The sequence below is a fragment of the Ranitomeya imitator genome, chromosome 4 (genome assembly GCF_032444005.1).
Source record: "Ranitomeya imitator isolate aRanImi1 chromosome 4, aRanImi1.pri, whole genome shotgun sequence".
NCBI lineage: Eukaryota > Metazoa > Chordata > Amphibia > Anura > Dendrobatidae > Ranitomeya > Ranitomeya imitator.
The window spans coordinates 398,105,850-398,127,310 of NC_091285.1; the positions used below are offsets into that span (position 1 = coordinate 398,105,850).

Genomic DNA, 21,461 nt, shown 5'->3' on the forward strand with positions numbered 1-21,461 from the left:
CCACATATGGGGTATCAGCGTACTCAGGACAAATTGTACAACAACGTTTGGGGTCCATTTTCTCCTGTAACCCTTGGTAAAATAAAACAAATTGGAGCTGAAGTAAATTTTTTGTGAAAAAAAGTTCAATGTTAATTTTTATTTAAACATTCCAAAAATTCCTGTGAAGCACCTGAAGGGTTAATAAACTTCTTGAATGTGGTTTTGAGAACCTTGAGGGGTGCAGTTTTTAGAATGGTGTCACACTTGGGTATTTTCTATCATATAGACCCCTCAAAATGACTTCAAATGAGATGTGGTCCCTAAAATAAAATGGTGTTGTAAAAATGAGAAATTGCTGGTCAACTTTTAACCCTTATAACTCCCTAACAAAAAAAAATTTTGGTTCCAAAATTGTGCTGATGTAAAGTAGACATGTGGGAAATGTTACTTATTAAGTATTTTGTGTGACATATCTCTGTGATTTAATTGCATAAAAATTCAAAGTTGGAAAATTGCGAAATTTTCAAAATTTTCGCCAAATTTCCATTTTTTTCACAAATAAACGCAGGTAATATCAAAGAAATTTTACCACTATCATGAAGTACAATATGTCACGAGAAAACAATGTCAGAATCACCGGGATCCGTTGAAGCGTTCCAGAGTTATAACCTCATAAAGGGACAGTGGTCAGAATTGTAAAAATTGGCCCGGTCCATAACGTGCAAACCACCCTTGGGGGTAAAGTGGTTAAAGACCCCTCTACTCCTGAAGAACAAAAATTTCACACTCTAGATGTCAGGAGAGTAGTTTTGCAATATATTGAAAAAACTAGTAGTTGGAGGCAGAGTAGGGATCTGTTCATATCCTTCCAGGGCAAAAAGAAGGGGTATGGAGTCACAAGAGCAACATTATCCAGGTGGGTAAGGGACGCTATCCGGTTGGCCTACTCCATGAAAAATAAAGAACCTCCGGAGGGCATCAAAGCACATTCCACCAGAGCCATGGCTTCCTCCTGGGCCGAAAAAAGGAACGTTCCAATTGAGGACATATGTAAGGCCGCAACATGGTTGGCTCCTTCCACTTTCTATAATTACTACAGGCTTAATCTTTCATCAGACTCTGACCTACACTTTGGCAGGACTATCCTCAGCACGGTGGTCCCCCCCTAGGTGTTGGTCTCTGGAAATCTCTCCAGTGGATGCTGTCATGGCGAAGGGTAAATAACCGGATTACTTACGGTAATGCTCTTTTAATGAGTCCATGACAGCACCCAGTCACATCCCTCCCTAATAAATAAAAGCCAATGTAATTACTTCTACGAAGTTTATAACCTGATGATATATTGTAATATTTAACTAACACTGGCGGTCCTCCGGGTACTCTGAAATTAAACTGAGGAGGAGAGGGGGACCGCCCCCTTTTATTTCTCTGTAGGTTTCCTGTTCCTTGGGGCGGATCCCTATCTCTCCAGTGGGTGCTGTCATGGACTCATTAAAAGAGCATTACCGTAAGTAATCCGGTTAATCCACCTTTTGGAAAAATAACAGCCTCTAGTTGCTTCCTGTAGCTTTTAAGGAGTTCCTGGATCCTGGATGAAGGTATTTTTGACCATTCCTCTTTACAAAACAATTCCAGTTCAGTTCAGTTAGATGGTCGCTGAGCATGAACAGCCCTCTTCAAATGATCCCACAGATGTTCAATGATATTCAGGTCTGGGGACTGGGATGGCCATTCCAAAACAGTGTAATTGTTCCTCTGCGTGAATGCCTGGTGTTTTGGATCATTGTCTTGCTGAAAGATCCATCCCCTGCGTAACTTCAACTTTGTCAATGATTCATGAACATTATTTCAAGAAAAGCACATCCAGCCCATGAATGGCAGCGCTTCCCAGGACTCACATTCAAAGATGATATTTCATATTTTTTTATTTCATAACTTAAAATAGAAGAGATACAACGCGTTTCGGATACAGTATATAGCCTTCTTCAGGTATCATAAAAACACAGTACAGGGACAGTACAGGGATTTGTACTGTGTTTTTATGATACCTGAAGAAGGATATATACTGTATCCGAAACGCGTTGTATCTCTTCTATTTTAAGTTATGAAATAAAAAAATATGAAATATCATCTTTGAATGTGAGTCCTGGGAAGCGCTGCCATTCATGGGCTGGATGTGCTTTTCTTGAACTACTCATCCTGTGTGAGCCATACTCTGGCTCTCTCACTTGGATCCACCCGAGGCAAGCTGCAAGCCCTGTATATTGAAAAGTATCTCAGAGGGAATTTGGAGGATACACGATCTAAAGCCATTTTAGTCTTTTATCAGGTGAGTGCATAAAATTGTGCACCCTTTAAAGACTATAATATTGTGTTTACGCACTTAGGGCGCCGCGATTTGTCTGTTCTTCTCTCCCAAACAGGGTTTTTTTGTATCATGAACATTATTGTCAAGAATCTGCTGATACTGAGAGGAATCCATGCGTCCCTCAACTTTAACAAGATTCCCGATACCGGCATTGGCCACACAGCCCCAAAGCATGATGGAACCTCCACCAAATTTTACTGTGGGTAGCAAGTGTTTTTCTTGGAATGCTGTGTTTTTTGGCCGCCATGCATAACGCCTTTTTGTATGACCAAACAACTCAATCTTGGTTTCATCAGTCCACAGGACCTTCTTCCAAAAAGAAATTGGCTTCTCCAAATGTGCTTTTGCATACCTCAGCCGACTGTGTTTGTGGCGTGTTTGCAGAAACGGCTTCTTTCGCATCACTCTCCCATACAGCTTCTCCTTGTGCAAAGTGCGTTGTATAGTTGACCGATGCACAGTGACACCATCTGCAGCAAGTTGATGCTGCAGCTCTCTGGAGGTGGTCTGAGGATTGTCCTTGACTGATCTCACCATTCTTCGTCTCTGCATTTCTGATGTTTTTCTTGGCCTGCCACTTCTGGCCTTAACAAGAACTGTACCTGTGTTCTTCCATTTCCTTACTATGTTTCTCACAGTGGAAATTGACAGGTTAAATCTCTGAGACAGCTTTTTGTATCCTTCCCCTGAACAACTATGTTGAATAATCTTTGTTTTCAGATCATTAGACAGTTGTTTTGAGGAGCCCATGATGCCACTCTTCAGAGGAGATTCAAACAGGAGAACAACTTGCAAGTGGCCACTTTAAGTAGCTTTTCTCATGATTGCATACACCTGGCTATAAAGTTCAAAGCTCAAGGAGGTTAGAAAACCAAAAAAGTGCTTTAGTAAGTCAGTAAAAAGTAGGCAGGAGTATTTAAAACAAGAAAATGATAAGGGTGCCCATACTTATGCACCTGTCAAATTGTGTTTGAATGCAGATTGCACATTTTCTGTTAGTACAATAAACCTCATTTCAAGGCAGAAACATTACTGTGTCAAACAGTTATTAGATATATGAAACTGAAATAGCGGTTGCAAAAAAAAAAACAATTTTTATAAAACATTAAGCTTAAGATGAATAGGGGTGCCCAAACTTTTTCATATAACTATATACACATACATATACACACACATGCACACACAGTATATATAGCTAGTAGCGCGCGCCCATGCTATGCAAGTCCTGCAGGAGTACAAAGAATCAAATTCACCAAGTAGTACACATCACTTATCGAATTTGGCGCATCTTTTGGGTGGCACGCCTTCATGTGCTGCACCAGAAATGTTTCTCACGTCCTGGAGTAGCATTTCTAACGTACAAAACGTCAACACTTTTGATTAGTTGGGCAGACGTGGCCATGCTCTAGCTCCTCCTCAGCTTTGTCAATTTCAGCAGAGCTGATTCAAACTGGCGAAAATGTCTTAAAAACTTCCAGCATGCAGGGTCGTTACTGTGGCTCTGATGCTTTACAAAATATCTGAATATGATTTATCTAACTCTATTCAAGAAATGACAGGGCAGTTCCGTCTCTTGCGATCTTCCCCTTCTTTTTTTTTATCCTGGATAGTTTTTATTGGATTCTCCATAAATATTATCTTTACATTACTGTAATTCTCTTTCTGGTCTGATTATTGCTATAGTAAATACATGCATATAAAGATTGTAATCTCGCTGTTTATTACTGTGGTGTTCAGTACAATTTGTCGATTGTTTCACATGCATTGGGTAATGCCATCAGTCTGTGGCTTTAGTATTTACTGTACACGTCTGAATGTATGTAAACTGTACACGCTTATTTTCGCTCATTCAATAGAACGAGTTACACAAAACTTTGTTTTTTTTGTAAATTCAGCTCATTCGGGTTTTTAATCAAATTAAGAACTAAAGACATACAGCTTGTGCATGAAAATGATAGATTATTTTGTTTGATAAGAACATTAAAATTTTGTTCATATTAAAATATTAAGCATCGACAATTTTTCCTATATGATGTAGTAAGTTGACGGCATGACTGAAGAATCAACTAATTCATGGCTACCAATGTTAACCCCTTAACGACCACAGATACGCCTTTTAACGGCGGCAGTTAAGGGTACTTATTCCTCAGCGCCGCTTTTTAACAGTGCTGAGAAATAAGGGTATAGCACCCCCCAGTGTCGGAAAATCTTCAGGTAGCCGAGACCCCAAAGAACATGATTCGGATTTTTACCGTCCCCAGTGTTGGATCACTGACTCACTGTGAATCACCGAATAATGGAGACCACAAAAAAAAGGTCTGATTTTCCATTGATTTCTCTCTCCTCGAATATGACCTAGCATACTAGAGGAGAGAGAAATGGGGTCCCCCATACCACCTCCAATGTTCCCGGACCCTCTAGTTCTGTCCCCCAGCCCTTGGTGTCTTCTTGCGAGAAGAAAATTGTGGGCGCAGCGCACCTGCCGAGATCTGCCGGCCAGCACCGGCAACAATACATTTTTCCTATTTGTTAATTTAGATCACTGTGATAGACCCTATCAAAGTGATCAAAATAAAAAAAAAATAGTAAATCAAACCCCCCTATATCACTCCTTTAGTTAGGTAAAAATAATAAAATAAAAAAATGTCTTTTCTTTACATTTTGCCATTAGGATTACGGTTAGGGTTACCACTATCATGAAGGACAATATGTCACGACAAAAGTCTCAGAATCAGTGGAATCTGTTGAAGTGTTCCAGAGTTATAATTTCAAATTGACAATGAACAAGCCAATTTTTACAATTCTGACCACCAAGTACAAAATTGGTTCTGTCACTAAGGGGGTTAAAAAGCATATAGTAGCTGGCTGATTTTTGCCATGTCCTTTGTCAGCAAAGCGATACATTTAAATAGCTTGCAGTAAGGCTGCATAGTGCCCTGGCAGAGAAATCCGCTCCAGTTTAACTTCTATGTTTTCCAAAACCTCGGGAGAGATCATCAGTTGTGTTATTGGACCAACTCTTTGCAGTGCACAGGCGTGGCAGATGTATCCTCCATTATCTTCACTTTTGTCACTCTGCACAGAAAAAAAAAGGCTTATGTATGAAATCAAACGTAAAAGCGGATATGTGTTCTTCATCAATTATATTCACATCATCAGCCCCTCCCCCCAAAAAAATAGGGCTACAAAACCTACACATGTAAATACACCATAAACCTTATATATGTATTTTTTGTGCATTTTTCCTTCTTCCAAGGCTGGGGCTACATGGTGACGTGACTTTGGCCATATCATTTAACACAGACATCCAAACCATATTATGGCCCGAAAAAAAAAAACAATGTGGAGCAATAAGACAAATAGGAGTTTTATGGCAAAAAAGTTGAACACTTTATTAGAAAAAAAAATGGAATGGAAACATAGGTAAAATCGGACTACAACCAAACCCCTAATTCTGAGTGAAATAAGTACAAGACATCACATAATATGAATAATATACATCTCAAATGGACAAAAGTGCAACAGCAATTATGTGGGGATGGGAGTATATAATGGGCATTGTAGTGCAGCGGGGTTGGTGCAGTGTGATAGACAGGCAGTGACCCAAGAAAGTTCAATACAAAGTCTTATAATGTCCAAAGGAAACTTATACTGGAACTCAAAAGGGTATCCTCCGGATCGCAGCCGTGAATACAAGATAGTCCATAACCGGGACCGGTTGCCGTAGGCGACTGCACCGCCGTGTATGCTGAGGGGTGTCAGGCCTTTTGGCTCCGCTTAGCTCTGTGTTGGTTCACACAGGTTGAACTCTGCAGAGCTTTCTGCTCTGCAGGCTTGCAAAACCAAAACGGACACACCCAACCCTCTGCTGCAGGGTTTTTACAAGGAACCTATGGCCATCGGCCACAAGAAAGACCTGGCTGGGAAGGAAGAAGACCGCCCCACTACCATCCTGTAGTCCGCTTCAAAAATAAAAGCCCATGGCAGGTTTTCTTAAATCTGCCTTGGACCAATAGCTTGCCCAAAGACCAACACTTTTATTTTGCAATGCAATCACATCTATGCCTGTGACTGCAATACACTCCAGCGGCCTCAATATGCTTCTGTGTGTGCGCATCAGGGCCAGACTGGCCATCGGGCACTTCTGGCAAATGCCAGAAGGGCCAGAGGCAGTAGTAGGCTGCTCGTGTGTGCCGCTGTCAGCACTCTCCCCACTCCCTATTCAGCTATACCGGCGTATTACATTCTATGGGGGGGGGCTTTATTACATTCCATCGAGGGGCTTTATTACATTCTAGTGGGGCTGTGCTGCATTACATTCTAGGGGGGCTGTGCTGCATTACATTCTATGGGGGCTGTGCTGCATTACATTCTATGGGGGCTGTGCTGCATTACATTCTATGGGGGCTGTGCTGCATTACATTCTATGGGGGCTGTGCTGCATTACATTCTATGGGGGCTCTGCTGCATTACATTCTATGGGGGCTGTGCTGCATTACATTCTATGGGGGCTGTGCTGCATTACATTCTATGGGGGCTGTGCTGCATTACATTCTATGGGGGCTGTGCTGCATTACATTCTATTGGGGCTGGCTGCATTACATTCTATGGGGGCTGGCTGCATTACATTCTATGGGGGCTGGCTGCATTACATTCTATGGGAGCTGGCTGCATTACATTTTATGGGGGCTGGCTGCATTGCATTCTGTGGGGAAGTGCTGTATTACATTGCAAAGACATACTGATAAGGAATTTAGATTGTGAGCCCCATCGGGGACAGCGGTGATGTGTGCGACCTGTAAAGCGCTGCGGAATATATTAATATGCTAGCGCTATATAAAAAATAAAGATTATTATTCTGTGGGGGCTGTATTACATTCTCTGGGGGCTACATTATATTCTATGGGGGGATGTATTATATTCTATGAGGGGTGATTGCATTATATTCTATGGGGAGCTGCATTATACTATATGCGGAGGGCTGCATTATATTCTATGCAGGGGCTACATTATATTCTATGGGGGGCTGCATTATGCTCTATGAGGGGGCTACCATATATTATATATGCAGGGGCTGCATTATACTATATGAGGGGCTTCATTATATTCTCTGGGGGGTTACATTATACTCAGGGGGCTACAATATATTCTGTGGGGTGGCTGCATTATACTCTGGGGTGGCATCATTATACTATATGTGGGCTGCGTTATACTGTATCGAGGACTATGGGGAATACATTATACTATATGAAGAACTATGGGGTGCATTATACTATGGGAAGTGAATTGTACTACATGGATGACAATGGCGGTGCATTATACTATATGGAGTACTATGAGGAATGTATTATACTATATGGAAGACTGAGGAGTGTATTATACTATATGGAGGACTGAGCAGTGTATTTTAATATATGGAGGACTGAGCAGTGTATTATACTATACGGAGGACTATGAGGAGTGTATTATACTATATGGAGGACTATGAGGAGTGAATTATACTATATGAAGGACTGAGGAGTGTATTATACTATATGGAGGACTGAAGTGCACATCATAATATATGGAGGACTATGGGGTGTATTATACTAAACAAGCAAAATGCTGCCTCGAGTGATTGGATTGTTTATGTGGGAACAGAAATCCTTGTTCTCAGCAGGACATCGCCGGTGTAAACTGCAGATATGCTGTTGATAACATGATACTACATGATGTATAGGAACAGATTGATTTAATTTTTCAGTATTGTCGATCACACTCGTTTAGCGGCCTGAGATCAGTGCATGTAAATACAGCAGAAACGCTTCGCAGGAAGACCAGGCAAGGATGATGACAGTTGTAGTTCGCACCCAGCACCTGTGAATAGCGCCAACTCTACTGCTTTTCCCAGCCGCCAAAGCATTTAATTCTGGTATGTGTAATGATTTTTAGGGTTGATGTCAGCTGCTATCAATCCCTGGTGTAAGTAATGGAGAGGTGTCAATCAGACACCCCCAGTGCTAGCCCAGACCTGGCGAGATCCAGCGACTCTGAAGAGCGGTAACGGTAGTAACAATACCGCTCTTCACAGTTGCCGAGCTCAGCGCAAGTTCCGGAATATCTGAAGAGCCGTGACGTTACTGATGTCACCGCTCTTCACAGTCACAGGGTCTCGTGCTGAGCAGCGGAACCAAAAGTGTCTATAGGCAAAGTTTATGGAGCATCAGAATGAGGTTCCATAGCCTTTGGTCATCTCAATCCCTTCATTATCTACGAGATCCAGTTATGTAGGTAAAGTAGCGACTTTTCTTGGTACAGCAACTAAAAGCAAAAAATAGGACTGAGCTGTAATGCTGGATACAGCTGTGATTATCTACTATATAATTGTCTAAGGGTCACTTCCGTCTGTCCTTCTGTCTATCTGTCTTTCTGTCACGGTTATTCATTCGCTGATTGGTCGCGGCAGCCATGACAGGCAGCTGGCGAGACCAATCAGCGACGGGCACAGTCCGGAAGAAAACGGCCGCTCCTTACTCCCCGCAGTCAGTGCCTGTCGCCCGCATACTCCCCTCCGGTCACCGCTAACACAGGGTTAATGCCGGCGGTAACGGACCACGTTATGCCGTGGGTAACGCACTCCGTTACCACCGCTATTAACCCTGTGTGTCCCCAACTTTTTACTATTGACGCTGCCTATGCGGCATCAATAGTAAAAAATGTAATGTTAAAAATAATAAAAAAACAAACAAAAACCTGTTATACTCACCCTCCGTAGCAGCTCGCGCCGGCCGCCATCGTCCGTAGCAGGTTCCGGTGGCAGAAGGACCTGCCATGACGTCACAGTCATGTGACCGCGACGTCATCACAGGCCCTGTGCGCCTGCGCTACAAAGACCTGCCATGACGTCACGATCATGTGACCGCGACATCATCACAGGTCCTGCGCTAATACCAACCCTGGTACCGGAAGCTGCCGTGGACTACAAGGGCTCCCTCGGAAAGGTGAGTATATGTTTATTTTTTATTTTTTCACCTGTGACAAACCTAGCTGGGCAATATACTACGTAGCTGGGCAATATACTATGTGACTGGCCAATATACTACGTGGCTTTGTGCTGTATACTACTTCGATGTGCAGTATACTACGTGGCTCTTTGCTGTATACTACGTCACTGGGCAATATACTACGTCACTGGTCAATATACTACATGGCTGCGCAATATACTACGTAGCTCGGCAATATACTACGTGGCTGCGCAATATACTATGTCACTAGGCAATATACTACGTGGCTGGGCAATATACTACGTCACTGGGCAATTACTACGTGGCTGGGCAATATACTACGTGGCTGGGCAATATACTACATGGCTGGGCAATATACATCACTGGGCAATATACTACGTCGCTGGGCAATATACTACGTGGCTGCGCAATATACTACGTCACTAGGCAATATACTACGTGGCTGGGCAATATACATCACTGGGCAATATACTACGTGGCTGGGCAACATACTACGTGGGCTGTGCAATATACTACATGGGCTGTGCAATATACTACGTGGACATGCATATTCTAGAATACCCGATGCGTTAGAATCGGGCCACCATCTAGTATGTTATATAGTCGTGTTACACTCCCCTCACTTCTTGTAACCTACAAGTGTACAAAGATATTATACAGTCACGATGCGACAAGTGGGCCTGTGTAACTTCAAATGCCAGGGCTGAATTTTAGTCCTAGTCCGGCCCTGGTGCGCATCCTGGGGGACGCATAGCGACTTGCGCATGTAACACCGGACACTGCCTCAAAGCATGAATATAATAATGTGCATCACTGTGGATATATAAATTGCATGCTCAGAATAGGCCCAACTATACACTGCGTGCATAATTATTAGGCAAGTTGTATTTTGATCACATGATACTTTTTATACATGTTGTCCTACTCCAAGGTGTTCAGGCTTGAGAGCCAACTATAAATTAAGTAACTCAGGTGATGTGCATCTCTGTAATGAGGAGGGGTGTTGTCTAATGACATCAAAACCCTATATAAGGTGTGCGCAATTATTAGGCAACTTCCTTTCCTTTGGCAAAATGGGTCAGAAGAGAGATTTGACGGGCTCTGAAAAGTCCAAAATTGTGAGATGCAGCAGTTTTGAAATTGCCAAACTTTTGAAGCGTGATCATCGAACAATCAAGTGTTCCATGGCAAATAGCCAATAGGGTCACAAGAAGCATGTTGGGCAAAAAAGGCGCAAAATAACTGCCCATGAATTGAGGAAAATGAAGCGTGAAGCTGCCAAGATGCCATTTGCCACCAGTTGTGCCATACTTCAGAGCTGCAACGTTACTGGAGTAACAAAAAGCTCAAGGTGTGCGATACTCAGGGACATGGCCAAGGTAAGGAAGGCTGAAAAACGACCACCTTTGAACAAAAGACATAAGATAAAACATCAAGACTGGGCCAAGAAATATCTTAAGACTGACTTTTCAAAGGTTTTATGGACTGATGAAATGAGGTTGACTCTTGATGGTCCAGATGGATTGGCCAGAGGATGGATCAGTAAAGGGCAAAGAGCTCCACTCCGACTCAGACTCCAACAAGGTGGAGGTGGGGTACTGGTATGGGCTGGTATCATCAAAGATGAACTTGTGGGACCTTTTTGGGTTGAGGATGGAGTGAAGCTCAACTCCCAGACCTACTACCAGTTTCTGGAATACAACTTATTCAAGCAGTGGTACAGGAAGAAGTTGGTATCGTTCAATAAAAACATGATTTTCATGCAGGACAATGTTCCATCACACGCCTCCAACTACTCCACAGCGTGGCTGACCAGTAAAGGTCTCAAAGAAGAAAAAATAATGACATGGCCCCCTTGTTCACCTGATCTGAACCCCATAGAGAACCTGTGGTCCCTCATAAAATGGGAGATCTACAGGGAGGGAAAACAGTACACCTCTCGGAACAGTGTCTGGAAGGCTGTGGTAGCTGCTGCATGCAATGTTGATCGTAAACAGATCAAGCAACTGACAGAATTTATGGATGGAAGGCTGCTGAGTGTCATCATAAAGAAAGGTGGCTATATTGGTCACAAATTTTGGGGGGTTTTGTTTTTGCATGTTAGAAATGTTTATTTCTACATTTTGTGCAGTTATATTGGTTTACCTGGTGAAAATAAACAAGTAAGATGGGAATATATTTGGTTTTTATTAAGTTGCCTAATAATTCTGCACAGTAATAGTTACCTGCACAAACAGATATCCTCCTAAAGGTACCTTCACACTGAGCAACTTTAGAACGATAACGATCCGTGACATTGCAGCGTCCTGGATAGCGATATCGTTGTGTTTGACACGCAGCAGCGATCAGGATCCTGCTGTGACATCGCTGGTCGGAGCTAGAAGGCCAGAACTTTATTTCGTCGCTGGATCACCTGCTGACATCGCTGAATCGGCGTGTGTGACGCCGATCCAGCGATGTCTTCACTTGTAACCAGGGTAAACATTGGGTTACTAAGTGCAGGGCCGCGCTTAGTAACCCGATATTTACCCTGGTTACCATTGTAAATGTAAAAAAAAAAAAAAAAAAAAAAAAAAAACACACTACATACTTACATTCCGGTGTCTGTCGCGTCCCCAGGCGTCAGCTTCCCTGCACTGTGTCAGCGCCGGCCGGCCATAAAGCAGAGCACAGCGGTGACGTCACCGCTCTGCTTTACGGCCGACGCTTACACAGTGCAGGGAAGCTGATGCCGGGGGACGCGACAGACACCGGAATGTAAGTATGTAGTGTTTTTTTTTTTTACATTTACAATGGTAACCAGGGTAAACATCGGGTTACTAAGCGCGGCCCTGCGCTTAGTAACCCAATATTTACCCTGGTTACCCGGGGACTTCGGCATCGTTGGTCGCTGGAGAGCTGTCTGTGTGACAGCTCTCCAGCGACCACACAACGACTAAACAGCGACGCTGCAGCGATCGGTATCGTTGTCTATATCACTGCAGCGTCGCTTAATGTGACGGTATCTTAAGATAGCCAATTCTAAAAAAAAAAAAAAAAAAAAACACTAACTTCCAAAAATATTAGCATTGACATTTATGAGTTTTTTGGGTTGAGAACATAGTTGTTGATCAATAATAAAAATAATCCTCTAAAATACAACTTGCATAATAATTCTGCACACAGTGTATAATTATCCCCCCCAAAAATCATAGCCCTTGTATTGCACCCTTACCGATATAGAGCCAAATAGCAGTCACCAAGAAGGAGAAAAGAGCCCCTACAGCTTCTTTGGGGTGGTATCCACAATGATGCACATGATCATTATATTTTTCATGCCCATTATACACTCCCAAGTGATTTTTATTTAATTTTCTTTTTTACACATGTGCAATGAAGCTAACCAAACTTCTATTTTTATATTGCCATATTTGTACCGACCGCAAAATATAAAAGTTAGCAATTTATTTTTCCAACAAGTAAAATTTAAACCACAAAAAACAGTGCCAGAATTGCTGTTCTGCTATACCTTCCCATAAAGAGTTAATAACTGAATAAAACTCTATTCACACAAATACAACTGACTTTGTTCCTGGAATGGAAAAGTAAAAGAAAACAGTCTGTCAAAGGTCAAAACTAGCTGTGATATCAAGGGGTTAAGGAAAGTTTTCGTTTAGTTATTTCATGTCATGACTATGGAGAATTCTGTCTGAAACACCTAGTACAGGTCCTTCTAAAAAAATTAGCATATAGTGTTAAATTTCATTATTTACCATAATGTAATGATTACAATTAAACTTTCATATATTATAGATTCATTATCCACCAACTGAAATTTGTCAGGTCTTTTATTGTTTTAATACTGATGATTTTGGCATACAACTCCTGATAACCCAAAAAACCTGTCTCAATAAATTAGCATATTTCACCCATCCAATCAAATAAAAGTGTTTTTTAATAACAAACAAAAAAACCAACAAATAATAATGTTCAGTTATGCACTCAATACTTGGTCGGGAATCCTTTGGCAGAAATGACTGCTTCAATGCGGCGTGGCATGGAGGCAATCAGCCTGTGACACTGCTGAGATGTTATGGAGGCCCAGGATGCTTCAATAGCGGCCTTAAGCTCATCCAGAGTGTTGGGTCTTGCGTCTCTCAACTTTCTCTTCACAATATCCCACAGATTCTCTATGGGGTTCAGGTCAGGAGAGTTGGCAGGCCAATTGAGCACAGTAATACCATGGTCAGTAAACCATTTACCAGTGGTTTTGGCACTGTGAGCAGGTGCCAGGTCGTGCTGAAAAATGAAATCTTCATCTCCATAAAGCATTTCAGCCGATGGAAGCATGAAGTGCTCCAAAATCTCCTGATAGCTAGCTGCATTGACCCTGCCCTTGATGAAACACAGTGGACCAACACCAGCAGCTGACATGGCACCCCACACCATCACTGACTGTGGGTACTTGACACTGGACTTCAGGCATTTTGGCATTTCCTTCTCCCCAGTCTTCCTCCAGACTCTGGCACCTTGATTTCCGAATGACATGCAAAATTTGCTTTCATCAGAAAAAAGTACTTGGGACCACTTAGCAACAGTCCAGTGCTGCTTCTCTGTAGCCCAGGTCAGGCGCCTCTGCCGCTGTTTATGGTTCAAAAGTGGCTTTACCTGGGGAATGCGGCACCTGTAGCCCATTTCCTGCACACGCCTGTGCACGGTGGCTCTGGATGTTTCCACACCAGACTCAGTCCACTGCTTCCTCAGGTTCCCCAAGGTCTGGAATCGGTCCTTCTCCACAATCTTCCTCAGGGTCCGGTCTCCTCTTCTCGTTGTACAGCGTTTTCTGCCACATTGTTTCCTTCCAACAGACTTACCATTGAGGTGCCTTGATACAGCACTCTGGGAACAGCCTATTTGTTGAGAAATTTCTTTCTGGGTCTTATCCTCTTGCTTGAGGGTGTCAATGATGGCCTTCTTGACATCTGTCAGGTCGCTAGTCTTACCCATGATGGGGGTTTTGAGTAATGAACCAGGCAGGGAGTTTATAAAAGCCTCAGGTATCTTTTGCATGTGTTTAGAGTTAATTAGTTGATTCAGAAGATTAGGGTAATAGGTCGTTTAGAGAACCTTTTCTTGATATGCTAATTTATTGAGACAGGGTTATCAGGAGTTGTATGCCAAAATCATCAGTATTAAAACAATAAAAGACCTGACAAATTTCAGTTGGTGGATAATGAATCTATAATATATGAAAGTTTAATTGTAATCATTACATTATGGTAAATAATGAAATTTAACACTATATGCTAATTTTTTGAGAAGGACCTGTATGTAGCGATGAGCTAACGTGCTCGGATAAGGTGTTATCTGAGCATGCTCGGGTGCTAACAGCGGGTCTTCAGCGGGCTCGAATAATATGTTTAAGTCCCAGTGGCTGTATGTCTCGTGGTTTTTCGACAGCCGCAACACACGAGGGGATTGTCCAACAGGAAATCCCTCCATGTGTTGCGGCTGTCTAACTGCCACGAGACATACAGCCGTGGGGACTTGAACGTATTTTTTGAGCACGCTGAAGACCCTTGGTTAGCACCTGAGCATTCTCAGATAACACCTTATCCGAGCACGTTCGCTCATCACTAGTAATATGGTGATACAGGTTCTGAAATTCTAATGTGCATAAAATAAACTGGATTTTATATAAAGATTTCTTCAAAATCACAAATTAGCCTCCTTTTAATTGAGTTCTTCAATCAAATATTTTTGACCAGGAAAAAAAAAAAAAAAAGTAAAAAGCACTGGGCAACACAATAATAAATGTACTTATTGTTTGGGCAAGCATTTCCTAGAGTACCAGCACTTTTTAAAGTTGATTTGGCACCAAAGGATAGATAATAGTAGGATATTTAAAGCTTAACTTTTAATATAATCTGATAAAAACTGGGGGAAAAAAAATTATACAATACCACAGAAAAAGTGCTCAATAGTCCACCAGTGCACAAAAATAAAAATGGCTTGGTCTCACCCCTTCGATGTCCGGGGGCATCCCATCCAAACTTGTAAACGGAGAGACCGGGGGAGGGATATGAGCACTAGAAAAACTACCTGGTTGGGCCCCGTGCAGGAATCCTGTCCTCACCAGGACAGTCCCACAGTATGGTCCTGTCGTAGAAAATATCCCTCTTTTGGAGTGGAGGAGCTTGTACTAAAGCTTTATCTCTACTTAACACAGCGATGCTGACTGTATATCCGACAAAAGGATCGCCAATGCTATGTGACTGACTTAGTCCTTCATCAATATGCATGGGAAGGGGCAGTGGCCATTGCAGAAGAAGGTTGTACATTCGGGGAGTCCCTGTTCTGACCGGATAGGGGACAAACGGGCAAAATAATATGAATGTGAGCGGGAAATTACATCAGACGCCAAAGGCGGTTCAAACAGTGAGATGTGGTGTTTAAAACCCACAGGGCACAGCATCGGTGCCTTAGCTATCACTCTAAGTTCTGCAGACAGAATAGGGCCCCCCATTATTGGGGTAGACCCCAAAAATTCTGAGTCCCCGATGATTCTATTATGGTTCCTTGAAACTTATAGACATTAATGTAAATTCCTTTTTCCCCTAATGAGTCCACTTGGACCTGTGGATGAAACGTGTCAGGAGGTACCTAAGGGACATTTTCTAGGACAGGACCATACTTGGGGACTGTCCTTGTGAGGACGGGAGACCTGCACGAGGCACAACCAGGTAGCATTTCTAGGGCTTATATCCCTCCCCCAGTCTCTCTATTACAAGTTCGGATGAGCTGCTCCTGGACATTGAAGCCATTTTTATTTTTGAGCACTTTCTCTGTGGAATTGTATATTTTTCCCCCAGTTCTTATAAGATTATATTAAACTAGCTATTGAACCCGTTCTACGCCCGGGTGGCGAGCATTTATATTGGTATATGGTCTCCATCCTGGTATGTGCTGCTCCATCCTGCGTCCCCATCCTGTCATGTGCTGCACCCATCCTGCGTCCCCATCCTGTCATGTGCTGCACCCATCCTGCGTCCCCATCCTGTCATGTGCTGCACCCATCCTGCGTCCCCATCCTGTCATGTGCTACACCCATCCTGCGCCCCCATCCTGTCATGTGCTGCACCCATCCTGCGTCCCCATCCTGTCATGTGCTGCACCCATCCTGCGTCCCCATCCTGTCATGTGCTGCACCCATCCTGCGTCCCCATCCTGTCATGTGCTGCACCCATCCTGCGTCCCCATCCTGTCATGTGCTGCACCCATCCTGCGTCCCCAGCCTGGTATGTGCTGCACCCATCCTGCGTCCCCATCCTGCGTCCCCATCCTGGTATGTGCTGCATCCATCCTGCGTCCCCATCCTGTCATGTGCTACACCCATCCTGCGTCCCCATCCTGCGTCCCCATCCTGGTATGTGCTGCACCCATCCTGCGTCCCCATCCTGGTATGTGCTGCACCCATCCTGCGTCCCCATCCTGGTATGTGCTGCAACCATCCTGCGTCCCCATCCTGGTATGTGCTGCAACCATCCTGCGTCCCCATCCAGCGTCCCCATCCTGGTATGTGCTGCAACCATCCTGCGTCCCCATCCTGCGTCCCCATCCTGGTATGTGCTGCAACCATCCTGCGTCCCCATCCTGGTATGTGCTGCAACCATCCTGCGTCCCCATCCTTGTATGTGCTGCAACCATCCTGCGTCTCCATCCAGCGTCCCCATCCTGGTATGTGCTGCAACCATCCTGCATCTCCATCCAGCGTCCCCATCCTGGTATGTGCTGCAACCATCCTGCGTCCCCATCCAGCGTCCCCATCCTGATATGTGCTGCAACCATCCTGCGTCCCCATCCTGCGTCCCCATCCTGGTATGTGCTGCAACCATCCTGCATCCCCATCCTGGTATGTGCTGCAACCATCCTGCGTCCCCATCCTGCGTCCCCATCCTTGTATATGCTGCAACCATCCTGCGTCTCCATCCAGCGTCCCCATCCTGGTATGTGCTGCAACCATCCTGCGTCCCCATCCTGGTATGTGCTGCAACCATCCTGCGTCCCCATCCTGGTATGTGCTGCAACCATCCTGCGTCCCCATCCTGCGTCCCCATCCTGGTATGTGCTGCAACCATCCTGCGTCCCCATCCTGCGTCCCCATCCTGATATGTGCTGCAACCATCCTGCATCCCCATCCTGGTATGTGCTGCAACCATCCTGCGTCCCCATCCTGGTATGTGCTGCAACCATCCTGCGTCCCCATCCTTGTATGTGCTGCAACCATCCTGCGTCTCCATCCAGCGTCCCCATCCTGGTATGTGCTGCAACCATCCTGCATCTCCATCCAGCGTCCCCATCCTGGTATGTGCTGCAACCATCCTGCGTCCCCATCCAGCGTCCCCATCCTGGTATGTGCTGCAACCATCCTGCGTCCCCATCCAGCGTCCCCATCCTGGTATGTGCTGCAACCATCCTGCGTCCCCATCCTGCGTCCCCATCCTGGTATGTGCTGCAACCATCCTGCGTCCCCATCCTGGTATGTGCTGCAACCATCCTGCGTCCCCATCCTTGTATGTGCTGCAACCATCCTGCGTCCCCATCCTGCGTCCCCATCCTGGTATGTGCTGCAACCATCCTGCATCCCCATCCTGGTATGTGCTGCAACCATCCTGCGTCCCCATCCTGCGTCCCCATCCTTGTATATGCTGCAACCATCCTGCGTCTCCATCCAGCGTCCCCATCCTGGTATGTGCTGCAACCATCCTGCGTCCCCATCCTGGTATGTGCTGCAACCATCCTGCGTCCCCATCCAGCGTCCCCATCCTGGTATGTGCTGCAACCATCCTGCGTCCCCATCCTGGTATGTGCTGCAACCATCCTGCGTCCCCATCCTGGTATGTGCTGCAACCATCCTGCGTCCCCATCCTTGTATGTGCTGCAACCATCCTGCGTCTCCATCCAGCGTCCCCATCCTGGTATGTGCTGCAACCATCCTGCGTCCCCATCCTGGTATGTGCTGCAACCATCCTGCATCTCCATCCAGCGTCCCCATCCTGGTATGTGCTGCAATCATCCTGCGTCCCCATCCTGGTATGTGCTGCAACCATCCTGCATCTCCATCCAGCGTCCCCATCCTGGTATGTGCTGCAACCATCCTGCGTCCCCATCCAGCGTCCCCATCCTGGTATGTGCTGCAACCATCCTGCGTCCCCATCCAGCGCCCCCATCCTGTCATGTGCTGCACCCATCCGGGGGCCTGAGCAGGCGGGGACACCGGCGCGCTGTGGGGGTCAGGTGCCGGTATCGCCGCCAGCTCAGGCCCCCCAGCACTTAATATACTCACCTGTCTGTCCCGTTCCAGCGCTGCGCGCCGCCATCTTCCCTGTCTCCTGGCTGTGACTGTTCAGTCAGAGGGCGGCGCTGGCGCGCATTAAGCGCGTCATCGCGCCCTCTGAACTGAAGGTCACAGGCCGAAGACCGGGAAGATGGCGGCGCTCAGCGGTGGAACGCAGGACAGGTGAATATGGCCGATACTCACCGTCCTGGCGGTCCCTGCTTCTCTGTTGGAGATCGCGGTGTGCGTTCAGTGTGAACGCATACCGCGATCTCCCGGGAGCGTCACTCTGTGAGGCCCAGACTGCGCCGGCGCTTGCGCCTGCGCAGTCTATAAAGGCTTCGGACAGAGTGACGCTCCCAGCGTTATATTATAGATGTTAGGTTTTAACTATCCTACTATTATCTATCCTTCCTGCTGCTACTAATTGATAGGAAACTTTTTGCTCAAAGTTATCACATACAAGAAAAAAACCTGTCAATTTCCGTCAGTGGGTCAGTTTTTTACCATCAGTGTTTTATCAGTTGTTCAAGTATGTAGAAAATAAATAAATAAACGGAGGAATCTCAAAAATAAACATAAAAAACCAAACAGTGTGCTGTCTGAGTCATTGCAGAGTTTGATCTGTGACTTGGATAAAAACTGACATCTCCAATAAAAAACACGCCAGACAGCGGGCAACCAAAGATCTCAATTATAAAAGGAGGTCTGGCGCATGAAGCCTTTACACTCATTACTGAGTTGGTATTAAATAAATATGACTAGGCTGCGTAGTTCCTCCGTTAAGCCCCGCCCACTGCCGCACCTCTTCCATTCAGCTCCGCCTATGTTGGCATACGTCCTGCGCACCCAATTTTAACATTGCGTAGTTTTGACGCTGCGCCAACTGCAACAGATTGCAACATGTTGCGTTCGACGCAACGTCAAAACGATGCATGCAGAAGCATCCGCATACATTCGCATGGCCTGTGTACCCAATGTTAAAGATAGGTATGCAGGACGCTTGTCGACGTAGGAGATGAATGGAAGAGGTGCGGCTTAATGGAGGAACTACGCAGCCCTCCGCAGCTCTGCCCAACGCAAGTGTGAAACCAGCCTTAGTATGCTGCCACCATGAGGCTGACACTAAGAATACATCTTCAAAAAAAGCTCAATCCTCTCCACCAGACTGCAAATGTGCAGCTGACACCCAGTTAACCAGTTAGTGCAAAAGCAGTAAGAGGGGTAAAACCAATGTACCTGCCGAAAGAAGGGAGGGTGCTGTGTCCCCCAATAAAGACAAGAAAGTTTGTATGGAGAGTGCCAAAAATCTTTATTTCTTGGACGCTTAATTGGGGGACCCTGCAATTATAGGACATCCCTAAATTCTCCCTGGGGTGGGAAAACGAATACCAGAAATGCAGAAGGAAAAATAGCAATCACTTAGGTTATTATCCGAGCAACTGCTGGCTTGAAGTGCCCTTCCGCTAAGACTCCACAAAAACGGCTCTATGGAACGGAAGAACAGACGCCTGGAGGAGTAAGACACACGAAGCTTCCACCTCGTGGTGGAATTTCCACAATTGAATGAGTTTAAATAAAGAGAAGATGTATAAGATGATCTCAGCACAGGTATATTTTATTTAATTACATCCAACTTGTGGAAATTATTATTATTCCCAGATCTATTGATTAATATAATAAATAAATAATCTTTATTTTTATATAGCGCTAACATATTCCGCAGCGCTTTACATTATCATCGCTGTCCCCGATGGGGCTCACAATCTAAATTCCCTGTCAGTATGTCTTTGGAATGTGGGTGGAAACCGGAGTGCCCAGAGGAAACCCACGCAAACACGGAGAGAACATACAAACTCTTTGCAGATGTTGTCCTTGGTGGGGCTTGAACCCAGGACTCCAGCGCTGCAAGGCTGCTGTGCTAACCACTGTGCCACCGTGCTGCCCTTAATATCAACTTTTGTTCGTGGGATAACCCCTTTATTTTAACAAAGCTAAAAGGAAAACCTGTTTAACGAGGTTGTTACCTATTGTGAGAATGAATACTTGATGTCAAGCACTCCCCTATTGCTTAATACCTTATAGCTCTCATCAGAATATGCTGAATGAGGCAAAGACGTTTGATATTAATAACATCTCACGGTACGCTGTTTGTGGCAAGGTATATTCAATAATCACAAATGCATGGCTCACTGATGTTCTTGCACTCACTGTTATGGAGTATTATACACAGTGCTGGTATAGATATGATTAGCATATATGATATTGTTATGTAATTCGCACAATGCACTCTTTTATGGATAGAGATTATATATATATATATAAGAAAGGCTCATTGTGAGCTGAAACGTTGCCTGAACATGTGGGTAAATTAAACCCTGCATGTTTTTACATTGGAATAATGGAGTGCTGCCTCTTTTTTTTCTTCTTAATATATATATATATATATATATATATATATATATATATATATATATATATATATATATTATTTTTTTTTCTCTTTCCCTCAGCTTTGCACTTTATTCATGCACTATGGCACTTTTATACTCGTGTTAGATTAGTCAAGTTCCAAATATTGATGAACTATATCCCGACACACTCCAGAGAAATTGTATCATGAAGTACACACCATGTATCACTTACCCCCTACAGCATTACTCACCATGATTGATCATGATACTACCTTTTGTCATGACCTCTGCTCTGACCAGTCACCTACTGTGGTAACTTCCTTAACGCTCAAATGAGACGGACCTGGCCAGCGTTGTACTATGAGGTGCATGGAAAC

The 21,461-nt window shown here is 44.6% G+C and overlaps 1 protein-coding gene across 3 annotated transcripts in view; it reads right to left on the reverse strand.

Annotated features, from left to right (window-relative positions):
- Positions 1–4,053: 4,053 nt before the first annotated feature.
- FBH1 (F-box DNA helicase 1) overlaps positions 4,054–21,461 on the reverse strand; it is a 194,405-nt gene continuing 176,997 nt past the window's right edge. For all 3 annotated transcript variants that reach the window (XM_069765329.1, XM_069765328.1, XM_069765326.1), the window contains one exon: positions 4,054–5,425. In XM_069765329.1, coding sequence (XP_069621430.1) covers positions 5,255–5,425 — 171 coding nt within the window. In that variant the 3' untranslated portion in view covers positions 4,054–5,254. The remainder of the gene's footprint in view (positions 5,426–21,461) is intronic.